Consider the following 24,966-nt stretch of genomic DNA (forward strand, 5'->3'; position numbering starts at 1 on the left):
TTAGTTACGAACAATCATAAAACAAAATATTATTAAGAGTAAGGATAGAAAACACCTAGAAAATAAACTTGAAAACTCTCTAAAGTGTGCGTGTGTTTCCTCTTCTCCTTCCCTTCAAACCCTAACGGCTAAAAAGTCTTATTTATACTACTGCAAAATAAAACCCTAAAAGGTCTTAGAATAAAACTATGAAACATAATAAAATAATAAAACATAAAATAAAAGGTTTTCTATTTGAACTAAAATTCGGACTTCTCAAAAATTCAGACTTTTAACCGACCAAATCAACTCCGATTTGGTCCCAAAAGGTCACTTTTGAAAGCTTAGGTCGTCCCTTACAAATCCTTAGAAGGAATCTTCCTCAAAATATGTCATCTTGATCTCTCAAATACCCACTTTGCTTGTGTAACTAGTCACCATTTTACTTCTGAATTTGGTTTTATCAATTATGTGTGCGCTCACCCCGACTCCCCAAGCTGGATTCGCCAAATTCATGAAGACATTTGGTTTCATGGCAACTCAGAGACCGATGATGTCTTATTCCCACTTTCCGACTCTCAGCACATCTCGATCATAGTCTTTGTCCTTGATTGGAAGGTTCTTGATCCAAGAACGATTCTATCTTCTCGTGGAATAGCTTTGGAAGAAGTAGCAAGAGCTTGCTGGGATAGTCTTAAGGAGGTAAGGCCATCTTCAATCGAATGGTCTAGAGGGTCGAAAATAGCCAGAAAACCATCTCCAACCGAGGGTCAGGCCAAAGGGCTCGTGGGCCCCACTGGACAAAAAATGGCCAAAGGGCTAACCGGCTGGCACAAAGGAACTAGCCAGTCAGCCTGTTCTAGCCCACAATTTTAAACACAATGGCTAGCTGACATCATGCTGACTTCAGTTACCATTGGATTTGATTTTTTTTTTTTAAATTTTAAAAAATTCTCATTTTGCCTATAAATACCTAAGTCATTCATACACCATTTGTCACAAAATTTTCACCATTTCAATTATCATATTTTCTTACCTCTTCCAATAATCTTTCCTTCAAGTTTTTCAATAATTTTCAAATGGCCTCATCTACAATGAAAGATAGGGCTTGGACTCAAAAAGAAAAATTGCAACGCTTATAGATGGGTCTCAGAAGATAGTGTGAGGGGGACTTCTCAAACAAGTGAAGGTATTTGGACTCGTGTGTCCAAAAGATACTATGAGTTCTACGAAGGCACCACTCCACCAAATACCCGAAACCATGAGAGTTGTTCTTCAAGATGGAAGAAACATCTTCATCCAATTTTGAATAAATGGCATCAAGCATGATAGCAGCTGCAAGTAGACATGAAAGCGAGGCCAATTAATACGACGAAGTAAGTGTTTTCACAATTTATTTTAACTATTTAATTATATTACATTTAATTTCATAAAATAATTTCCTTTAATTTTTGTAATTATATTTTTTAGGTACTCCAAGTGGAGGAATTGTGTATGGAGGGCAACTCGAAAGCCTTTCAATTTCACAGTTATTGGGAAATTTGTCAATGGTGGGTGTTATCTGAAGATCCACCTCAACATAGAGTAGGTTCTATGCTAGTGTTTGGAACTCAATCCTCATCTGTAGATGAGGATGAAGATGAATCTTTTACCATTCAAGAAATAAGGGTAGAAAATCCATCTTCGGGTGAAGGTTCCATACCAAGGGCTATGGGACGAAACAAGGCCTGAAGGTTGAAGGAAAAGGGCAAGGCAAAGGATGATTAATGGCGGAGCAAAATGTCTTTGCCGCGAAAGAAATGAATCGTAGGCATGAAGAACGGGCCAAACAAATACAAGAAGAGATGGATAATATGAATATGCAAATGAACACTTTGGATTACACTCCAATGAGTAAGGCCTATTTTGATTGGAAAAAGAGGGTAATTATGACCCGGCGGCAGTTGTTTACCTTTGACTATACTCTTACAATGGCGGATGATGAAGATGATGTTGATTATGGAGTTTAAATTTAAGTTGTTGTAGTTTTTAAATTTAAATTGTTGTAGTTTTTTAATTTAAGTTGTAGTTTTTAAATTTAAATTGTTGTAGTTTTTAAATATATATATTTTTTTTTGGTCAATGTAGTTTTTAAATTTAAGTTGTTGTAGTTTTTAAATTTAAATAATAAATTATGTTTGGCCCTCGGTTGAAGAAGGTTTTTTGTCACAGAGCTATGTTTGGCCCTATGGCTCTTTGGCCCTCAGTTGGAGATGGTAAGAAATATGGCCCTACACTATTCATTAAAATATTAATTTTTTGGAAGGCTAGAGGGCTAAAACGAGCCATCTGGCCTTCCTTCGATTGGAGATAGCCTAAAAGGCATGGAATTCAGGCAAACCCATCTTGATTCTATAAATCTTTTTCAGACTATCAAATGCATGTAAGACTCGATAAGTCGTAGGAGTGAGGTTAATGGGAGCTAGCCGATAGTGCAATAGTACCTCTTTTATGAAACCCTTATGTGGAAACTTAAGCCCTAGGCTTAGAAACTATGGATGAATGCAGATGTTCGGTCGAGTTGGATTTAGAGACTTGGGCAACTTACTGGAAACGCCGATATCGTGTCTCTCCAACTCAAGATGTTGTGTCATGGAAGCCCATCGATACGTGCTCGATAACTGTCATCTTGAGTTTGAGAGATGCATCATTGACGTCTTAGCAAGTTGCCCGAGTCTCTAGACCTGACCTGAATGAACATCCACATTCATCCATGGTTCCTAAGTTAAGGGCTTAAGTTTCCACTAGAGGGTTTCATAAAGAAGGTATTGTTGCACCAGTAGTTGGCTCCGACCAACCTCACTCTTACGGCTTACCGGGTCTTGTATACCTTTGACAAATTGAACAAGATTTATGAAATCGAGATGGGTTTGTATGAATTTTGTGCCCTTTACCTTCTAAAGACTATCCCGGCAAGCTCTCACTCATACGGCTTACCGAGTCTTGCATACCTTTAACAAATTGAACAAGATTTATGAAATTGAGATGGGGTTACCTGAATTTCATGCCCTTTAACTCTTAAAGACTATCCCCGCAAACTGTCACTACTTCTTTCAAAGCCATTTTGCTGGAAGATGGAATCATTCTTGGATCAAGAACCTTCCAACCAAGGATAAAGACTACGATCAAGATGTGCTGAGAGTCGTTAGTGAGTGGGAATAAGACATCAATGGTCCCTGAGTTGCCATGAAACCCACTGTCTCTATGACTTTGGCTGATCTGGCTCGTGGAGTAGGGGTCATCATGGCACACATGATTAATACGACCCACATTATGAACCCTAAAGCTTATCGGGATTGGTCGTAGATCGTGCACCCAAACAGAAACTTGCCTGAAGGTTTGGTAGAAGTAACTAGGAAATATCATGAAAATGTGATAGGGAAGAGGGTTATAGACTACAATGAGAATAAGAAGAAGATCGATAAGGTAGACATAACAGCAAATGAGGAGCCATCAGAGTCAATGGGCAAAATAGGGATGACCATAATAGTTTTTCGAACTGAAGGTAAAGTGACGAGGAAGAGAGAACGAGAGAAAATGGTGGATCTCTTATAATCCTCGGGTCCGTCGAGCGTTCTAGCCACCTCAGAGCTTGCACGTTTGGTTGGGGGTCTGAAATTGTTAAAGTTATGGATGATGCCTAGTCGGACTAAAAAATAAGGTACCCTTAAAGAGAAAATGCCCCGGGAGAGCTGGCAGACTGAGCCCGAGGCTATGGAGTCCACGGAAGTATGACTGTGGGAATCTGTCAAGGACTTGAACATGGCTCAGTGAAGTTCAGAGTTTGTCAGAGTCTCGTCCACGGCAGCCGAAGATGTCTTCTGAGAGGCCGATGCCAAATTTTCTGTTGAGGTGAACAAGAATGTTTGCAAGTGTTCAAGTTGATAGAGCTTAACTGACATGGCAAAATCATCAAAGGCGAACCTCTATAAAGCTCTCATCATGATTTCGCCCGGGGCTCCAATCGATCCGCCTGCCTCGGGCATCCACGTTTGCCTCCACTACACTCCTACCAAGGCTCGTTTATTATCCGTTCTATCGCACACGGCTCCATTAACTTTCCATTCTTTCTATACTCTTCATCTCGTGCGACTATTTATTTTGCTTTGTCAAAGCCCTCTACTAGGGTAATGTACTCGTACTTAGGCTTACGAAATTGCCTACTAAGCTCGAACTCAATGATGACTCCCTTCTCTGCACTGAGTTTGCGAAGTGAGATAAGCCAGATAATTGCATAGCTGCCACCACGTTCAAGAAGTGAGTCATTATTGAGTTCAAGCTTAGTAGGAAGTTTCGCAAGCTTTACAGATTACTGGGAGAAGCTCTCACCTGATTTCTTGGACCATATGATTGTGCAGTAAACGAAGCTTCTGCAAGGTTTACCCTTGCGCGAGGAGTTTCTATGACCACATAAGCAGGGTAGGCGTTGGAGTAGAAGTAGACTCTTCCATATTGTTCAATTATCTCATACCAATTATAGGGATTCTAGTGGTTTCACTGCCCAACCGAGACTTTAGCCATAACAAACGCCTCTTAACATTGAGGGACAAAACCTTGTGGTTGCATCGGAGGCTTTATATGTCAGAGCTTATACTCTCGTGCATCTCACAAATGAGGTATAGCAATGTCAATAATGAGGAAGAGGTGGTGGTTCATGATCTTCTTTGCCAAACACATGAGGTACATTCTCAGTGATAATTATCTCAATCGTCAGAGAAGTGGTGTCTATTCTAGGAAAGTATGGATTGTACGATGGATCAGGATGATCAACCATGCATGAAGGTAAGACTATTTACAGGGGAATATGAATTTAAATTGTTGGAGCGGTGGTTCTAACCTGCACAGACCAAAAACAAGCAAGGACCATTAGACAAAGCGTCGGGGTTGGTAGTTCCCTGCGAAGGCACTCTGATAGTCAAGTTAAATTGTGTCTAAGTATGGAAATGATGAGTGTTTTAGGGCTTGTTTGTACCATACTTGACCAATCCCGAAACTACTGAGCACCGGTCAACGTTATACCTTTAAGGACCCAGAAGAGTTTCCATCTAATCAGGAGGCTAATCATAGCGCAACACGTGTCGACATCAGAAGCCAATCATAGCACGACACGTGTCAACATCAGAAGCCAATCACAACACGACACGTGTCCATGTCAGAATGAAACTAGAAACTCTCTTCTATAAATAGAGATCATTCTCTCACAATATTTCCTAATGTCATTTGTACTAAATCATTCACTAGTACTCACTAAAAGAGAGCTTAAACCTATGTACTTGTGTAAACCCTTCACAATTAATGAGAACTCTTCTACTTCGTGGACGTAGCCAATCTGGGTGAACCACGTACATCTTGTGTTTGCTTCCCTGTCTCTATCCATTTACATACTTATCCACACTAGTGACTAGAGCAATCTAGCGAAGGTCACAAACTTGACACTTTTTGTTGTACCAAAGTCCTCATTGATTTTGTGCATCAACAAGGCTCATAATGTCTACCCCCGCTTAAGAAGTCAGTTTGGCTATTTATAAGCCAAGAGAAGTCGATCTGAGCTCTCTGATGTTGATCTTAGTGGATAGCTTGAGTGGGCGTCAACAACATGACCTGTTCATTCAGACATGCTTTTTGTCAAGACAATGCAGTCTATCATCTGCATGGTATGGGCGGACGTATCTGCCATCCTAGTCAATCTGAACGGCACCCTATATGGTCGAATATGTACTGCATCGATTGGACATGGCAATTTGGCGTTTGAGTGAGAGCAGTTGATACGACTAAGCAGCCATGTCGCTCCACTCCGCCCGAAGTGATATCATTCCGCAAGTGGAGCGAAAAGCTATGATCGTGCCGGGAACCACCTGATTGGATCATCTCCTCATGAGGAGATGTGTGGCTCTATGCCCACTCCGAGCTAGTACCAATGGAGTTGATTTGATTGTTCATAGTTCCAGGAAGGTGAAAATTATGGTCTTACGCCTGATGTTTGTGGAAAAATGAAAGTCGGGCCCAATTAGGAAAAAAAAAGGTGAAACGTTAATTAACACTTTCTTACTAATGAAGCAATACTCCGAATAAAGATCTCTGTGTCTGGAGCCTAAGGACTACAAGATTTGAACCACTTATTTTAAATCATTCGGCCTTTATGAACCTGTTTTACTAGCCCGCTAGACACAAATCAATGGTTCGGATCTCTCTCTTCAACCGTCCGGATCTTCTGGTTTTTGGGCTCCAGACACAAAGATCCGAAGAAGATCTCGATTCGCAATACAGAGCTCCTGGTTGCTAGCCTAAAGATCTCGATTCTCAATACATATCTTTGTGTGTCCGTCCCTCGTATCGGACAAAATCCCACCTGCAATATTATATATTTTTGCTACCAAAACATGCACAATTTATAACAATATTGTATTTTCTACCAACTTGATGAATCCAAAACAATTAACATACTATCATATGATCTATAACGTACGGTTGTTTCCTTCCAGTATGAAGCCACCAGTGCCATGTATCAAAGATCAAGACATCAAAGGTTCTCCAAAAATTTCCACTTTGAATCGAATTAAGCACTAGAACACACCGGCTTCCCTCGAGGACGATATCTACTAGAAAGGCATTGCGCGTGAGCATGATCGAGATGTCGTATGCCTTCACGGTGGGGGAGACAATGCGTTAGGATTAAGATAACTAGGTTATCAGTTTGATTTCACTTGGCTTAATATAGCAAATAAAAGAAAATTTGACGAGACAAGGGGAAAGCTATATATCTTGATAGCTAAGTCTTACTGGAAATTTGAGTACAGATAGGCCTCCAATCTTGACTAGGTCGTACTTAGCTTCTGGTGCTTATTTGTGAATCATGCATGTGAGAGACTGCCATTGATTCAAGCTCAATGAGTCTCCTAGAAACAGGATGTGTTTCCCTCTCAATCTTTGAAGAAAACTTCTTCCATTGATCCTACACGTATAAATGATGATAAAGCAAACATGGTAATAAGTTACTTGTCGCAAGCGTATTCATTAAGTAATCTGACTTGCAATTAAGGTTTAGGCTTTTGATGCTCAATCTAGCTAGACGATTATTTGTATTAGAGTAAGACATAGTGCAATAAGATAATTACCGACGAGACCTCAAAGAAGATGAAAAGAGATCGAACAAATCGTATGTATATACATACCTCGGTATCTGGCACGAAGTTGGCTGCCATCTGTATTTCTGATACTCCTTGTCCGGTTGTCCATGGTTTTGGCAATTGAACTCCTTCTCTATGAATGGACAGTCAGTGGAAGTGTAGAGAGGATAAGACCTATCATAAACCCATTTCCCCTGGAAAAGGTCACAGCTTCCAATCCTTACAACATTTTTCTTTGGGTCTGGGCTTCCATTACTCTCCTTTACCAAGAGTAAAATTGCCTCTCCCATTAAACTGCTCAACTAAAAATTCCATGGTGAACAACAAATCTGAACCTCCAACGAACCAAAGCCTCCAACGATGCTCTGATACCAATTGTTGTGCCTTGGCCCGTTCGTTAGTGCAGAAACGAGATTCAGATTACAACCTCACCAAATCACACTCAGCTGAATAGAATAAAATACAAGAAATAAAGACACCGAGAAATTTACGAGGTTCGGCAAAAACATGCTTACGTTCCCGGAGATATATTGCTCTTCACTATGAATAACAGTACAAGTACACATGAGTTAAATCAACATAACTCAATCCCGAATCCCTTGCACATCCACTCATAGAATTTTCCCAAGAGTCTTACTCTACCCCAAGAGTTCTTTCACTAGAATACTTTTCACTTTAGCTCTCTTGATTTTCTCTCAACCCATGTTCAACCTTTCCCATGGGAGAGCCGAATGCTCTCTCCACCTTGGATGCTTACCTTCCCATTTTCTAAGCATTCCTCAATGCACAAATGTTGCATCTAGTTATAGGCATACACTAGTAACTATGCCAACAATCAAGACCAAAAAGTCAACCAAGACCAAAATGTCTTAAGTTCACATGACATAATTATTACCTAGCCTACCTAGCATGCACCAAAGTCTATACCTAGTCTATAAAGTACAAATTTTCTCCATTTGTCATTTAATGCATAGAAGAGAAAACATGCACAATTGTGTGCAAGCAAACACAAAGTCAAGTCTTGCTTGCTTCCAACTTTGCTTGTGGTAGTCACCACGTCTTCAATTGTTGTCAACACATGACTCATAATTACTCACAAATGTATGAGCCAAACACAACAATTTGATCGTTCATAGTTCTAGGAAGGTGAAAATTATGGTCTTACACCTGATGTTTGTGGAAAAATGAAAGTCGGGCCCAATTAGGAAAAAACACAAAGGAGAAACGTTAATTAACACTTTCCTACTGAAAAATGAAGCAATACTCCAAAGAAAGATCTTTGGGTCTGGAGCCTAAGGACTACAAGATTTGAACCACTTATTTTAAATCATGCGGCCTTTATGAACCCGTTTTACTAGCCACTAGACACAAATCAATGGGTCGGATCTCTCTCTTCAACGGTCCTGATTTCCTAGTCCTTGGACTCTAGACACAAAGATCCCGAGAAGATCTCGATTCACAACACGGAGCTCCTGGTTGCTAGCCTAATGATTTATTATTCATCAATCAAAAGTAAAAAAATTATCAATTCAGCTTTGGAAGAGTGCTGCAATTAGAATTTGATTCCAAGAATCTGGAACACCAGGAAGACACCAGTGAGTGCAGTCTGTGCCGCGGCGGCCGCCGTATCCATAGACTGAAGGGTGACCGTCTTTTCTTAGTTGTGAAAGTGTTGTTATGTCGAGCAAATGAACTGGCTTAAACACTATGCGCAAAACCTTTTTTAGGACAATTTCTGCTGGATGTGAACCTCCTGGATAATGTGACCCCAACACTGGTTCTGTTTGTCCTCGGCAGTTCTCCGACTTTGCATCACCCCATTCTCTTGGACTAGATGATCAGATTTTAGCACAAATAGAAGAAAGATCAGGCCAATATGTTATGGGAAACAATGCTTAATCAAGACAGAAATTTCAAATATGCTCCATATATACATATTCTAACTCCTATGCTACACATTTAAGTTTAACCTAAATGTACGTATATACATATGAACTCATCTGGCAGTCCAAGAGTCAATATTGGATATGAAGTTTTACTTAGCCTTAATTAATTTGCAGTAGTAATTGACCAAAAAAAAACATTTTACATTAGTAAAAACAAAAGGATTTTTTAGTAAAAATTGTTTCTTTTTATATTTCATTTTCTTTTATTAACTTAAGTTGAAAATAAAACATTCATGTACTGACCTATAAGTTCAAAATTAAAATATTGGTTTACTAAGCAATCAGTACTATGATCTACTAGTATTCTTCTTCATTTGTAAACGAGATATCTCAGGTTCGATTCACGTGTAACGGATTATAAGGGGGAAATTTTTGCTTGCACAATTACTTACTTCATGTGATCTGGAGAAACACCCTGGAAGAAGACCTGAGTTTTAGTAGAATCAACACTGGAATCTACCCATCTTGCCCATGTCCTCAGAGCTGTCTCGTAAGCCACCATGCGATCCATGTCTTTGTGTGTCCGTCCCTCGTATCGGACAAAATCCCACCTGCAATATTATATATTTTTTCCACCAAAACATGCACAATTTATAACAATATTGTATTTTCTACCAACCTTATGAATCCAAAACAATTAACATACTATCATATGATCTATAACGTACGGTTGTTTCCTTCCGGTATGAAGCCACCAGTGCCATGTATCAAAGACCAAGACGTCAAAGGTTCTCCAAAAATTTCCACTTTGAATCGAATCGAGCACTAGAACACGCCGGCTTCCCTCGAGGACGATATCTACTAGAAAGGCATTGCGCGAGAGCATGATCAAGATGTCGTATGCCTTCACAGTGGGAGAGACAATGCGTTAGGATTAAGATAACTAGGTTATCAGTTTGATCTCACTTGGCTTAATATAGCAAATAAAAGAAAAATTGACGAGACAAGGGGAAAGCTATATATCTCAATAGCTAAGTCTTACTGGAAATTTGAGTACAGATAGGCCTCCAATCTTGACTAGATCGTACTTAGCTTCTGGTGCTGATTTGTGAATCATGCATGTGAGAGACTGCCATTGATTCAAGCTCAGTGAGTCTCCTACAAACAGGATGCGTTTCCCTCTCAATCTTTGAAGAAAACTTCTTCCAGTGATCCTACACGTATAAATGATGATAAAGCAAACATGGTAATAAGTTGGATGTCGCAAGCGTATTCATTAAGTAATCTGACTTGCAGTTAAGGTTTAGGCTTTTGATTCTCAATCTAGCTAGACGATTATTTGTATTAGAGTTAGACACAGTGCAATAAAATAATTACCAACGAGACCTCAAAGAAGATGAAAAGAGATCGAACAAACCGTATGTATATACATACCTCGGTATCTGGCACGAAGTTGGCTGCCATCTGTATTTCTGATACTCCTTATCCGGTCGTCCATGGTTTTGGCAATTAAACTCCTTCTCTATGAATGGACAGTCAGTGGAAGTGTAGAGAGGATAAGACCTATCATAAACCCATTTCCCCTGGAAAAGGTCACAGCTTCCAATCCTTACAACATTTTTCGTTGCATTAATATTATCAACACCACCAAAGGCAACTTTCCCTTGGATTTGACACAAAAGACAGAAAACCAATACTGCTGCAACACTTACGGAAATGGAAGTCTCCATGTGTTGGAACGAGAATGTATCACTTCTTGGTTAGAACTGATCTATTGATTTGCCACGTGAGTTTAAATAGTGGTTCTTCCTTTGCTTTTGTATTAAAATCCATAAATTTGTGTATTAGTCTTGCTTAATTGCTTTATTAACTCTTGTTTTATTTAAATAACTAAAGAAACTCCTACCAATTCAAATGAAACTCCTTTCAAAGAGATGCCTTTGTTTTTTTCTCTTAAAACACAGATTGATGATGTACTAAATGTCAAAAATTGTTAGCCTGTTGGCTTCATGCTACTAATGAAATGAGTAAAGCACCCTAATTAACCAATAAAATGTAGTACGAGATCACCAGATATATATTCTTAAGAATAATATATGGATGTTGTATTAGACAATATTTGGGCCACTTGATCTTTAAAAGATATATACTGGCGGAGTGGCTATAAGCGTAGAGGACATCCTTATTGTTTCTTTTGTTTCTTTGTTTCTTTGTTTCTTTGTTTTTAATTTTTGGGTTTGAGATGCCCTTCTTGTTTCGTTTGTTGTAGCTTCTTAGTGGCCTTGGTCCTCCCTAACATGATAAGGTTTTTATTATTATTATTATTATTATTTATTTTTATTGTCAAAGGATAACATTATTAGATAGGAACATAAATGTTTACATAAATAGCTAGAGTATTGGTATAACCTAACATGTTAAGGTTTGGGTTTGATTATCTTGTTGTACAAGAAACTCAAGAGTAAATTGGATTACTTAGAGCATCCTTATATGAAACTCATGATATTTAATGGCTTATGTCACAATTTGATATTTTGTACAACTTTTTATCCATTCGATATGTTAAATAAAAATGTCATTCTGTAATTTTTTTTTCATCTCTTTGTGGAGTTTAATTGTTGGGACAACTAATCAAATACTTCGAACACACAACAACATTTATTATGAATTGCATCACATATATTAAAAAAAATCATAAAATAAACTTGACGGCTGCTGCCAAATTTGACAGCAGAAGCTTTTGCTTTTAATTGACTTAGCTCCTAAGAAAAAGGTTCAGTGAATTCATTTTCATTTTTTACTGTTGTACGTTTATATGCAAGTTTTGACATCTCCTTTGGAGATGCTCTTAATTTGGCTTTGATTTAGAAGGTGTATTTAATTGAGAATTTAAGAGACTTTAATAGATTTATAAATCCATGGATTTTTATGAAGTTTAATTGATTTGTAGAGATTTCATATAAATTTTTTATTCAATTCCCTCGAAATCTCATGGAGAGGGGTGAGATTTGTAGGTGCTTAAAATACACTACGAAATCTCTCTAATTCCCTTTAATTCCTCAACTTTCTCAAATTCTTTAAAATCAATTTCTAATTGAATACACCTGGAATGTTATAAATTTCTTAAAATCCTAATTGAATACACCTGAATTTCTAAGTATTTTAATAAACTATCTTAAAATTATAATTGAATACAGCTTGAATTTCAGATAATCACCTAAAATCCTGATTGAATATCTCTAGATTCATTAAAAGAATTAAAATCCCTCAAAATCCCAATTGAATACACCCCTTAGAGGTTTTCTATTTAAACACCTCATCTTATCTAAGTACACCTCACTATTTTTTTTTCAATTAAATTTTTAATTGTGTGAAATGACCATATAGTACATATTAAGAACGCCCAACCACTGCTCATCCCACCCTCACGACAAACCCACACCCACTCCCGACAACAAGGGCGATTTCGTCGTCGACTCCTACTCCAGTGATCATCCCTTCTTTGACTACTCCTGTCACTGCTCCCTTCCTCTTCTCTGAATATATACTAGCATATGGGTGAATTTTTTATTTTTTTTTAAATAGAAGGAGAGAGAGGAAGAGAGTGATAGACAAGATGGGAGTGGGAAGTTTTTTTAATTTAATTTTTTAATTTTTTTTAATTAGAGATATATTATGATTGTATGTAGGTGAGGTTTTAAAAAAAAAACAAAATTTGGATGTGGGAAATTATATTTCTGTCCATATTTCTTATTCATGTTCTGCTTTAATTAGAGGATTAAACTGGTAATTTTATAGAATTTTAGTTGATAATGAGTGTTTTATTAATTAGTAGAGATTTACATATAATCAAATATAATTTGCGCCAGTGGATTCTGAAGAAACCGAAACAACCTCGTTGGTTAGGAGCAAACCAAACTCTAGGGGTCAAATTAACCACGGCTGGCCACATAAGCGTCCAAACCAAACCCTAGGGCCTAATTCCTATTGTATAAGTCACACTGTGTATTCATATACAGTGGATATACAGTGAACAAAACTTCAAAGTTTTGTATGACATTGATATTGCACCGGTTATTTTATATGACTTGCTAGAGTTTATGGCCAATGAACCACGCTCACTCTTAACTGGAGTCGGAGCCGTTGACGAATCGCTGGAGTGGGGTGCATGTATTTGTCGTGGGGTGGGATTATAGCGTCAGCAGTGGGTGGGTGTTCTTATAGAAAGATAACACTTTGCCAACAAGTCATTATGAAAAAGCTCAATTATCGGTGTTGAATTGAAGGAAAAATGATGACTGAGTGAGGAATTCTTGTAGAAAATTATGAACACTTGCCAACATGTCATTATAGTGATCATAGCGTCAGCAATACAGTTTAAGAGTAAGACCACACGTTAGTGGATTGATGATCAAGTCTTATGTGTAGTTACCCTCACCCAATTCCTCATCTCTTAGAGCATTGCCAAGATAAGTTGTAAAACCACTTAAAACTTATTTAATTTAAAGAGCCAACTCTAAAAAACTAATCTCCAACATACCCAATAAAAAGCCTATATTCTAGCAAAATGAATAAACTCTTCAAGTTTTAGGGCAACGGTTCATAAGCTAAATATTAAACAAACAATAAAATTTAAGGGTGGAACCTGTGTGCCAATTAAGAAAAAAATGAGAGATAGAAGGTGATTTTAGAAAATGAGTAGGTTGGGTTTTTGACACATCCCGACCCGGAATGTTCACTTGGACTTCCGAATAGAGCTGTGTTGGTCGACACTTGGAAGGTGACGAAGCCATAAAGTGTAGTGATGTGGAAAATGTGTATAAATTTAAACCTAAAAGTAGAGTGCGCTGTGAGAGAGAATGAACATATTTCACACGTGATGTCAGAGTATAAGAAGTACAGTAAGATAAGGTGAGAATTAGACCATCGAAGGTAATCGTCTACACCAAGATTTGCCAAGAATCATCATCGACATGTAAGCTCAGCAATAAAACCTAGAGGGGCGAAAAACAAGGGTAAGTGGGCCTACAAACAAATCTTTGTAAAAACCTTTTCAAAAACATAATAACTCCTCGCTGTAAAACCAGTATAGTTTCCAAAATATACATACTACATATAGTAAGAAAATACTTACCGTAACTTGCAAAATCTCAAGAATTCATTAGGGCACAATATCTCATAAATAAGGGCATGACATCCATAATCACAAAATCTCACATAAGCAATATATCATATTGAGTGCTCATCGACATATGCTGACACATGAGTTCATGTAGAGGTATTTTGACATGAACATGACTGGGTGTAATAATAATATACGCTCTAGTACTACAATCACATGAAGACTGGTACTATGCGCAACACATACGAGTCGGAGTTGCCTATGGCAACCTTTACGACAGGACTGGCACCTACAATGGATCCAAAGTCAGCGTACGGTGAGATGTGCACATACACGCGAAAGACTAGCCCTGGCTCGGACGAGTACCAACACCAGTGCAGCAAAGGATGAGCAGATAACATCAATATAGTCATGCCACAGCCATTCAACAATTCTAATCAATATCGTACTATTCATGACATAAATATAATTAAGTCATCTCCTTATAGTAAGCTTACATGTGCATCCCATAGGATTATTTCATCATTTCCCAACAATAAGGTATTTCTTATAAACATTAATTTAATCATGGGAATCGCATAAAGAAAACTAACCAATATATATATATATATATATATATATATATATATATAAAGAAAAGACCCATTCACAAATCATGTCGCCCAGTCGAACCTGCCTCGTAGCATCGAGAGTCCTTGCGATGCATTTCGCCTAAAAATGAAACTATTTAGGTAAATATAACGTGCTAATGAAATTACATGTCTTCATACAAAGTACGGCTAATAAATGAACTATCTTAAAATGGTTGACTTTCGGAAAACGGACGGCAGATTCGGAATCAGTGCGTCAAAATAGGCAAATGAGGGTCCCCATCAAATTTTACAAAACGTTAACGGTTAACCCAAAAAGTCAACCGATGTATATATTATCTAGGATAACTCACTAATCAATATAGGCCCACTAAACCTTATATAGTCTCTAGTAATACTGATTTTAATATTTAAGATCAATTCGTAGCATATTGTCCAAAAGTCAAGTCTTTATCAAAGGTGAGGTCCACAACCCTACACAAGTCAATATGGAACATCCACCCATGGATTTCCAAACCGAAACTTCCCAAAATCCACACTATGCTTCTAGAACAACCTACTAAAACTTCTTTACGATCCAATGGTCGGATCTCCGTCAATTGCTAGAATTAGGTTGCTATCAACGTTTGTTTTACAAACTTAGAAATTCAATTTGGGAAGATCCGTACATCGGATCCCCAATCCATTACTTCCTATGGTCCTCAAATATTACATACTATAACATATTAAGGTTCAATGATGATCCAATGGTCGGATCGTCAAATCATAAAATGGTCAAGTGGCATTGTATTCCATACTAGGTTCAAACTATCGAACTATATCAAACGGTTATCAAATTGAAATCAGAACATTAAATTTAACTTAAAAAAGCAGCGTCGGCCCACTAGCCACACGTCGCCGTGCGTGGTGATTTTCAACAACTAGAAACCCACTTTTTTTACTAACTCCAAATTCTACCAAAATTTACAAGAAGATAGAGATCAACAAGAGGAACAAGTTTTATACCTGCCACGAAGTCCAAAAGTGGACGGAAGATGGTCAATTTTCCGATAAAGCCAACAAGTGCCCAAAGCTTCTCAGCGTCAATTCATTGCCTACGGTGGTCTAACGGGGTCAAATCTAGTCGGGATTTACTCCTGGGATGATGGGCTACAAAACCCAAGTGGTGGCATCAGCCATCGCTTTGCCGATTCACAGGAAAAAGGAAAAGGGTGGCCGGAGCACCATTGGTTTTCATCGAGTTTTGTGCCTCACACTGCCACGTACGGTGGTTAATCAAGGTGGTTCTTGGTTGGGTTTTGTAGAGGGGAGTGAGAGCTTCACGATGATGGTGGCGGTGTCGAAAAACTCCGCCAGAGTTGGCCAAAATCGGCGTCAGAAAATGGGAGGTCACAGAGGTTCTAGGCTTTTGGGTCAGTTTCCTCAAATGGAAACTTCCTAATTTGGCTGACTAATTATAGAGACTTAGTACTAATAGTAAGTCCAAATGTCTAAAAGGTCTCACTACTTCTGAGGCTTGTAACTTCTCCGTTCTAACTCAGAATTAAGGTCTGTTTGCTCCCACGCATTCGTACCATCGAGTACTTTGAGAATAGGGTAAAATAACAGCCTGTTCGCATCACGAATTGACGGTCAACAATCTCGTTTCAAGGGCATTTTCTTTCATTCATTCTTTTAAAATTAATAAAATCATAAAAGTAGGGATCGGTTATCACAGTTTTTCTTTTTGAATTGATTGATAATAAAATATGCAAAATTTGTTGAAAAAGAGGTGCTGTTCGACTAGAAAAAATTAACAAAATTGTTAGAGATGCTCTTACCGGATATTGTTTGCTTCTAGTGTTTCCTCTTTGTACATGAATGCTATCTTCAATAATATCATACCGATACTTCCTCAAAAGGTTAAAAGTGAATCCTTTACGTAAATGGGAAAATGATTTGCAATATTCTTTTTCTTTTTTAATCATATTTCATATCGCTAATCATGATCAATAGCATATATAAGGTATGCATGCTTATAACTGAGAGGTCACACATACTAACAAAAAAAGCACAAATTCACAATTACAAATTTCTCAAGAGACCAATACAATTCATTAATCGAGGAGGACCTACATCCAACCATTTGGAAAAGTAAGACTTACGAGGATCAAAACGTTGTAACTCATAAAACTAGTGTAAATGCACCACGAGAAAAGGACCACATCGCTCTCTAATGATGTTGTAATCGTCGATGAAGAAACACGTCTATGAATCACCTCAAATAAACGTTAAAAAGCTTCTTGCTTATAGTCTTTTGTCATGTGCACAAACCATTATAAATGTCAAAATCACTGCCTCAATTTTTAATGATGATCGTTGCTCAAAGATCTTGATTTAAGCAATAAGCCTTAGTCGCTCTCAAAGGTTCCTCTTGAGAGAGAGCGACCACAACCACGAAAAGCCATATTATGTGGATTCCATTAAGTTGTTCTGGAATCCTAATTCTCATATGGTTTAGCTAAGTAGTTCAAATTTGGGATCTAATGAATCATGCTTGTCAAATTCCATTGAGTGGTTCTAGGAGTATGTTTTCATGCTAAAGTTTCATGAGGAGTCTCGAAACCCTATAATGCGTAGGCTTGGACCTAGCCATGTCATCCTAGCTCTATAGTTTGTTTTATGTATGGAAGAGAGGATTACTGATCTGGAAAACTCGAGATGTCATATATGACTTTGGGGAAAAACGTTTTTAGGATGTGTTAGCATTGTTAGAAAACCTATGATGGAGAAAATGTGAATTGGTACTTAGGTCTTTATAGCATAGCCTGCTTAGTGAATCCTAGTAATATTGTGAACCACAGTTTACTTACTACTCACACAAGCTTCAAAGCTTATTTGAGTTTTATTTGCTTGGTATATAGGGTTGGAAAAAATTCCCGAAAATCCTGAACCAAATAAAAAAAAAAATCCTTAACTAAACCAAAAAAGTCACAAACCAAAATTCCCGAAATTTTTGGGATGAAATACCAAACTGATCCTGGAATTTCGGTATGAGATTTGGTATCGTCTACTCAATCATTCGATTATCCCATACCGAACAGAAAATAAATAATAATAAAATATATATATATATATATATATATATATATATTACATTTGAATTGTTACTAGCTAACTACTAGTAGTAATATAATTGGTGTGGTCTACAGGTAGTAACTATAGCCCTTTATCGCCACATCTGCTGGTACAAACCTTCCACAAATGTGTCTATTTCTTCAACACGAAATTGTATTTTTAGTTTTCAAACATATTAGGTTTGTAACTTATTTTTTTGCTTTTGGGTTGGTTACTTATTTTATTTTGGTTGCATGTTAATTTAACTATATGAATGATTGCTATTTCAATTTGTATGAAATTTGGGAATACCAAACCATCTTGAAATACCGAAAATATTCAGGAATTCCGAAAATTGGGAATACCGAAATTTTGGTTTGGGATAGCCTTCAAATTCCTGTCCTAAAAATTTTCGGTTTGGGATTCGAAATCCCATTTTCAGTTTGAAATCCCATACCGAACCACTCCTATCGGTACATCACTCCCACAGTGCAGTACCACTTTGTAGGCTGGTTCCTTGCCTTTATTTGGAGTTCAAATGTAGCTGTATTGGGGTTGAGCATTTGGAGTGACTAGGTTCCTTGCCTTTATTTATCTTTCATTTCAGTACTTCACTTTGCGAGCCTACAGAAGCACTTTGTTTATGCATTTTATTAAAATACTGAATCTAATTTGAATTTCTATATTGTTGTATAGTTACGTTATGACATTATGTGTCGATCTTGGATATCTCAAAATCGATGCGTGACAAAATCAGTTTAATTCGGTCCAGTTTGATTTGTCGTTTTTTCGGATTTTCAGTCAAAAAGGCCAGACCCAGTTGATAATTCGTGTAGTCTTCCTTTTGGGCCTAGTAACCAAAGAAAATACCCGCTTTGGGGTTATCCGCGACCCAAACACATTTTATTAAGTTTAATTATTGGATCCAAAACCGACATGCCGTTTTGTGCGGACAATACTGCGCTCTCGCTGCGAGTCTGCGACCAAAATCAAAGGTACTGGCAACCAAAAACCCTAACAATTGCCATAACCACTGAAAATCTTCCCCCCTTTAATCCAGTTCATCGCAAAACCTAGCTATAATCGTCTTCGAATCGATCAATCCTACCGGAAACAATGGCGGCTGCCGACGACGGTCTGAAGAAGTTGGAGTACCTTTCGCTGGTCTCCAAAGTCTGTTCAGAGCTCGAGACGCATCTAGGGTTTGGGGACAAAGTTCTGGCGGAGTTCATCACCGAAATCGGACGGAGCTGTGAGACGGTGGATGAATTCGACGCCCGATTGAAGGAGAACGGCGCAGAGATGCCCGACTACTTCGTCCGTACACTCCTCACTATTATACACGCAATCCTCCCTCCGAAGCCGAAGCCGGAGAAGGACGCCTCGAAGAAAGACGGCGCTTCTGAAGGTAAGAAAACCAAGTTTAAGGCTTTGGCTATTGCTGATAATAGAGATAGAGTTAAGGAGATTGATAAGGAAATTGAGATGGAGACTAGGGAGAAGCACACCGACGGAGAAGAGCGGGACGGAGAGCGTGAAGACGATAGGCGGAGGGGTAGGGATAAATATAGGGATGGAAATAGAGATAGAGATAGAGATCGGGATCGTGATAGGCACAGAGGTAGGGATAGAGATGGGAGAGGCAGGGGAAGGGATAGGCATGATAGAGACGAGAGGCGTAGAGATTCACATTATAATGATGATGATGGGGAAAGAGGGAGGCGTAGAGATTCACATTATAATGATGATGATGGGGAAAGGGGGAGGCATACAGATCGATACGGTAAGCATAAGAGAGATGGGTATGAAGAGAATGGAATTGAAAGAGAAGATGATGATAGGAGAGGTAATAGGGATAGGCAGAATGGTCCTAGTAAGAACCTTTCCGATGAACCCGAATTGTACCAGGTGTATAAGGGTAGGGTTTCGAGAGTGATGGACACCGGTTGTTTTGTTCAGTTAAATGATTTGAGAGGGAAGGAAGGTTTGGTTCATGTTTCACAGATGGCAACTCGGCGAATTAGTAATGCTAAGGATGTGGTGAAGAGGGATCAGGAAGTTTATGTTAAGGTGATTTCTGTTTCGGGTCAGAAGTTGAGCCTTTCGATGAGGGATGTTGATCAGCATTCTGGGAAGGATTTGCTTCCGTTGAAGAAGAGCTCAGAGGATGATGCTTATAGGACCAACACGTCGGTGTCCAGAGACGGACCTGTGACTAGGACTGGTCTTTCTGGGATTAGGATTGTGGAAGAGGATGATGTTGGTCCATCACGCCGGCCATTGAAGCGAATGAGCTCACCTGAGAAGTGGGAAGCCAAACAGTTAATTGCCTCAGGTGTTTTGGGTGTGACAGAGTACCCAATGTATGATGATGAAGCAGATGGGATGCTATATCAAGAAGAGGGAGCTGAGGAAGAGCTTGAGATTGAGATCAATGAGGATGAGCCGGCCTTTTTGAATGGGCAGACCAGGTATTCTGTGGATATGTCCCCTGTAAAAATCTTTAAGAATCCAGAAGGGTCTTTGAGTCGTGCAGCTGCACTTCAGTCTGCACTCATTAAGGAGCGTAGAGAAGTGCGAGAGCAGCAGCAAAGAACCATGTTGGATTCCATCCCAAAGGATCTGAATCGTCCCTGGGAAGATCCAATGCCAGAGACTGGTGAGAGGCATCTTGCCCAGGAGCTTAGAGGTGTTGGTTTGTCTGCATATGATATGCCTGAGTGGAAGAAGGATGCTTTTGGGAAAACCATCAGCTTTGGGCAGAGGTCTAAGCTATCAATTCAGGAACAGAGGCAGAGCTTGCCTATATACAAGCTGAAGAAAGAATTGGTTCAGGCGGTGAATGAGAATCAAGTGCTTGTCGTCATTGGTGAGACTGGTTCTGGTAAGACAACCCAGGTAACACAGTATCTTGCAGAAGCGGGTTACACGACAAAGGGAAAGATTGGATGTACACAGCCCCGTAGGGTTGCTGCAATGTCTGTAGCCAAGAGGGTGGCTGAAGAGTTTGGTTGTCGTTTGGGGGAGGAAGTTGGATATGCTATTCGTTTTGAGGATTGCACTGGACCAGATACTGTCATCAAGTACATGACCGATGGTATGCTTCTTAGGGAGATTTTGATTGATGAGAACCTTTCCCAATATTCTGTGGTCATGCTTGATGAAGCTCATGAGAGGACAATCCACACAGATGTTCTTTTTGGATTACTGAAGAAGCTTCTGATCCGGAGACCAGACCTTCGTTTGATTGTCACCTCTGCTACTTTGGATGCAGAGAAGTTTTCAGGTTATTTCTTCGACTGTAACATATTTACTATCCCTGGGAGAACTTTTCCTGTCGAGATACTCTACACCAAGCAGCCAGAAAGTGACTACCTTGATGCATCTCTAATTACTGTCCTACAAATCCACTTAACAGAACCTGAAGGTGATATCCTTCTCTTCTTGACTGGACAAGAAGAGATTGATTTTGCATGCCAGTCTCTTTATGAGAGGATGAAGGGTCTTGGTAAAAATGTTCCTGAGTTAATTATTCTACCAGTATATAGTGCCCTTCCTAGTGAAATGCAGTCAAGGATATTTGATCCTGCCCCGCCAGGGAAGAGGAAAGTGGTTGTGGCTACTAATATTGCTGAAGCATCACTGACTATTGATGGGATATTTTATGTCATCGATCCTGGATTTGCAAAGCAAAATGTTTATAACCCAAAGCAGGGGCTGGATTCGCTTGTCATTACTCCAATTTCACAAGCATCAGCCAAGCAACGAGCTGGGCGTGCTGGACGCACAGGGCCTGGGAAATGTTACCGCCTCTACACTGAGAGTGCATACCGTAATGAGATGTCCCCTACTTCAATTCCAGAAATCCAGAGGATAAATCTTGGGACTACTACACTTACAATGAAAGCCATGGGGATAAATGATCTCCTGTCGTTTGATTTTATGGATCCTCCTTCACCGCAAGCACTCATTTCTGCCATGGAACAACTGTACAGTTTGGGAGCACTGGACGAGGAGGGGCTGCTGACCAAATTGGGTAGGAAGATGGCTGAGTTTCCTCTCGATCCACCGTTATCTAAGATGCTACTCGCTAGCGTAGACCTTGGATGTAGTGATGAGATCTTGACCATCATTGCAATGATTCAGACAGGCAATATCTTTTACAGGCCTAGGGAAAAACAAGCCCAGGCTGATCAGAAGAGAGCTAAGTTTTTCCAGCCAGAGGGAGACCATCTGACTTTACTTGCAGTCTATGAGGCTTGGAAAGCTAAGAATTTCTCAGGTCCATGGTGTTTTGAGAACTTTGTTCAGTCTCGATCCTTGAGGAGGGCACAGGATGTCAGAAAACAGCTTCTGAGCATCATGGACAAGTAAGTAATTCTCATTCATCTTGCTGTTTGTGTCATGCCTGTTCCTCTAGTTTATCTTTTTGTGTATGTGGTGGTCGCATTGGTTCTTTTATTTATTTATTTATTTATTTATTTTTCACGTGTATGCAAGGTTCTAAAAAATGTGATGAACATGATCTGGTTTTCAGTCTTTTCCTAATTGCATCTTTAGAATTGCAGTTATTATTACGTGGTGGAAACGCTGAGTGCTGTTCAGGCCTAGTTTATGTCTTAACAGTCCAGATCTGATACATGAGAGGGACATTATGAATTGCCACGTGACTTCAACTTTGTTTTTTCAGAGAGTTATCTCACCAGTACCTGTTCACTGCATTTTTTTAGGGAGTAGTGCACTATCTTTTTGACTTCCATTTTGTTTGTAGCTAATTGCCCCAGTAGTTTTTCTTAAGACGTGCTCTCTTTGTTTTCCCATCTTGGAACAGTTGATAGAGGAGGCCCATTGGCCTCCGCTATTAAGGGATCAGACCCTCATCAATTGTCATAACATCATCATTTAAATTCCAGGATAGTACAATGTAGCATCATCGTAAAAAGCATTACACTTCAAGCATCAGAGTACTTGTTTGTTTGTACTATAATGTAACGTCTCTACTATCACTTCTTTGTTTTTGTTTATTTTACCATGTAAAGTAGAGGACTGGTCAATGGATTTAAGTTCAGTATTAGGATTTGAAGATGAAATTGCGATCTGACTGCTGATTGTGGATTTCAGGTATAAATTGGACGTGGTCAGTGCAGGAAAGAATTTTACAAAGATCAGGAAGGCAATTACAGCAGGTTTCTTCTTCCATGGTGCTAGAAAGGACCCACAGGAGGGTTATAGAACCCTAGTCGAGAACCAGCCAGTTTATATTCACCCAAGCAGTGCTCTCTTCCAGAGACAACCAGATTGGGTTATCTACCATGAGCTGGTTATGACTACAAAGGAGTACATGCGCGAGGTGACGGTTGTTGACCCCAAATGGCTAGTAGAACTGGCACCAAGGTTCTTCAAAGTATCAGATCCCACAAAGATGAGTAAGCGCAAGCGTCAGGAACGAATTGAACCCTTATATGACAGATACCATGAACCTAACTCTTGGCGTCTTAGTAAGCGTCGTGCTTGATATGTGTTTCATATGCTCCATCATCATGAACTCGGTCGTGGTCTTGTATTGATTTTGCATCAGAGTGTACTCTGTATATATCTTGTAATTCCTCAACGTAATTTTTTTAACATCGAGGACGAGGACTGTGAATGGTGATTATGGAGAAAATTGCTCTACAAGTTTAGTTTATGTGCCTTGTATCTGAAGTTTGAATGTTGAGGTCTGTTTCTGCTCACACTCATGAATTTTGATGTACCATTTATTTTCTTAATGTTCAACTTGTGTCTTCCCTTTTTGTGTTCGCTTAAAATTACCCAGATTGGATCGAAAAATCTAAAGGGCTGTTGATAACCTTTTTGGTTCTAATTTATGGTTTTCAATGATATGAATGATACCAACCAAACCCTAAATTATTTTAGTTCCTATTTACTACTTTAAAACTTGAAATCATCTAGGGAAGATGTTACATTCTAAGCATTCTTATGTGTAATTAGAGGTATATCCTCGCTTTCTTATCTCTCGTCCTGTGGCAATTCGATATGGGATAAGAGAGATACCTGAGCGAGGATTTACCCTTTTGTGTCTTTAGACTTTCTCCTTATTTAAAGGGAGAAAAGTGTCACTTTGTAGTGTGGTTGGTTGTACGTTCTACCTATAAGTGGAAGGTCTCAAAATCTCGAAGACGATGAGTTCGAATGAAAGTATTATGGCAAGTTCATTCACTATGGAGAAACATGACGAAGCTGATACAACAAAATCAAAGAGACGTAATTTAAAAAATATCATGTGTTGTCCGTCTAGCAGTGGCAATCAACTACCTGAGACAAGGACTATTTAAAATAGCAGTGCTATTTAGACGCTCAAAGCAAACACACTTACTAACATTTTCTCACATACAATGGTAAACATACCTACGATAAAGATCGTCATCAAGCGTGTCCATTTTTGTATTTAAATAGCTTTTACTGTATTTGAACGAGAGTGAGAGGGCATGGTTTAATGGAACTTAACCTTTTCATTTTACTAGTTTATTTTGCATCAAAACAAATGTAGAGGATAGTGTTTTTTTAGAGCTTGGGGGAGAATTGGTGTGGCAAGAAAATCGGTGGAGGTTGAACCCGCTCATGAGTGTATATGTATATGATTGTTTTCCATCATTGATATAAAACATATGTAGTTTAAACTATTGTGCTTTATTTTGTAATTGGATTTTGCGGTACTCTTTTATTGACTGGGTTTTCCTTCTTTTAGGAAGTTTTTTATGACAAGGTTTTAACCATGGCGCTTTGTAGCTTTTACACTTTTATCTTTGTAAGCATCATTTCATATGTATTTCATATGTTAAATGAACACATTATTAGTTGGTTGAGGTTCATATCTAATTTCTATGTCTTATAGGCTCCTCTTTTTCATTTTAATTTTTTTACCGACTTTTTCACCGGTCTCTATATATCTTCTCTGTTTGGACTATTGAAGTATACTCAAATCCTTGATGTATATTACGGAGTGAGGGAATAAATTGATATTGAACTCGTCATTCACGAGACCTCTTACTTACAAGTAAAGTAGAATAACAATAAACTATAGTATTGAGTGGTTCTATTCACAATATTTTGATGCACACTTTCCT

General features: G+C 38.7%; 2 protein-coding genes and 1 pseudogene across 3 annotated transcripts; 1 reads left to right on the top strand and 2 right to left on the bottom strand.

Moving 5' to 3' along the window:
• Nucleotides 1-6,197: 6,197 nt before the first annotated feature.
• On the bottom strand, nucleotides 6,198-7,568 carry LOC103417326 (protein trichome birefringence-like 43; annotated as a pseudogene).
• Nucleotides 7,569-8,318: 750 nt separating this feature from the next.
• LOC103405532 (protein trichome birefringence-like 43) lies at nucleotides 8,319-10,889 on the bottom strand. Of its 2 annotated transcripts, XM_008344541.4 has the most exons (6): nucleotides 10,744-10,889; nucleotides 10,466-10,614; nucleotides 10,074-10,245; nucleotides 9,760-9,935; nucleotides 9,484-9,642; nucleotides 8,319-8,975 (listed from the first exon to the last, which is right to left on the bottom strand). In XM_008344541.4, exons 1-6 carry the CDS (start codon nucleotides 10,759-10,761, stop codon nucleotides 8,675-8,677), a joined length of 975 nt encoding a protein of 324 aa, XP_008342763.3. In that variant the 5' UTR covers nucleotides 10,762-10,889; the 3' UTR covers nucleotides 8,319-8,674. The 2 variants fall into 2 exon arrangements, with proteins under 2 accessions (XP_008342763.3, XP_008342762.3); XM_008344540.4 differs by having other exon boundaries at nucleotides 10,466-10,879.
• Nucleotides 10,890-18,775: 7,886 nt separating this feature from the next.
• On the top strand, nucleotides 18,776-23,631 carry LOC103426093 (probable pre-mRNA-splicing factor ATP-dependent RNA helicase DEAH5). The gene is made up of 2 exons (XM_008364180.4): nucleotides 18,776-22,209; nucleotides 22,961-23,631. The coding sequence occupies exons 1-2, from the start codon at nucleotides 18,956-18,958 to the stop codon at nucleotides 23,352-23,354; spliced, it is 3,648 nt and encodes a 1,215-aa protein (XP_008362402.3). The 5' UTR covers nucleotides 18,776-18,955; the 3' UTR covers nucleotides 23,355-23,631.
• Nucleotides 23,632-24,966: the final 1,335 nt, after the last annotated feature.

Source organism: Malus domestica, chromosome 17, assembly GCF_042453785.1.
Source record: "Malus domestica chromosome 17, GDT2T_hap1".
Lineage (NCBI taxonomy): Eukaryota > Viridiplantae > Streptophyta > Magnoliopsida > Rosales > Rosaceae > Malus > Malus domestica.

What these genes read in the sequence shown, in the direction of transcription:
- LOC103426093 (XM_008364180.4), top strand. Translation starts at nt 18,956, where the DNA reads ATGGCGGCTGCCGACGACGGTCTGAAGAAGTTGGAGTACCTTTCGCTG. An exon ending in CTTCTGAGCATCATGGACAA is followed by an intron (nt 22,210 to 22,960) that starts GTAAGTAATTCT and finishes TGTGGATTTCAG; the next exon opens with GTATAAATTGGACGTGGTCA.
- LOC103405532 (XM_008344540.4), bottom strand. Translation starts at nt 10,761, where the DNA reads ATGGAGACTTCCATTTCCGTAAGTGTTGCAGCAGTATTGGTTTTCTGT. An exon ending in TATCTGTACTCAAATTTCCA is followed by an intron (nt 9,936 to 10,073) that starts GTAAGACTTAGC and finishes CCCACTGTGAAG; the next exon opens with GCATACGACATCTTGATCAT. An exon ending in CATACCGGAAGGAAACAACC is followed by an intron (nt 9,643 to 9,759) that starts GTACGTTATAGA and finishes ATAATATTGCAG; the next exon opens with GTGGGATTTTGTCCGATACG.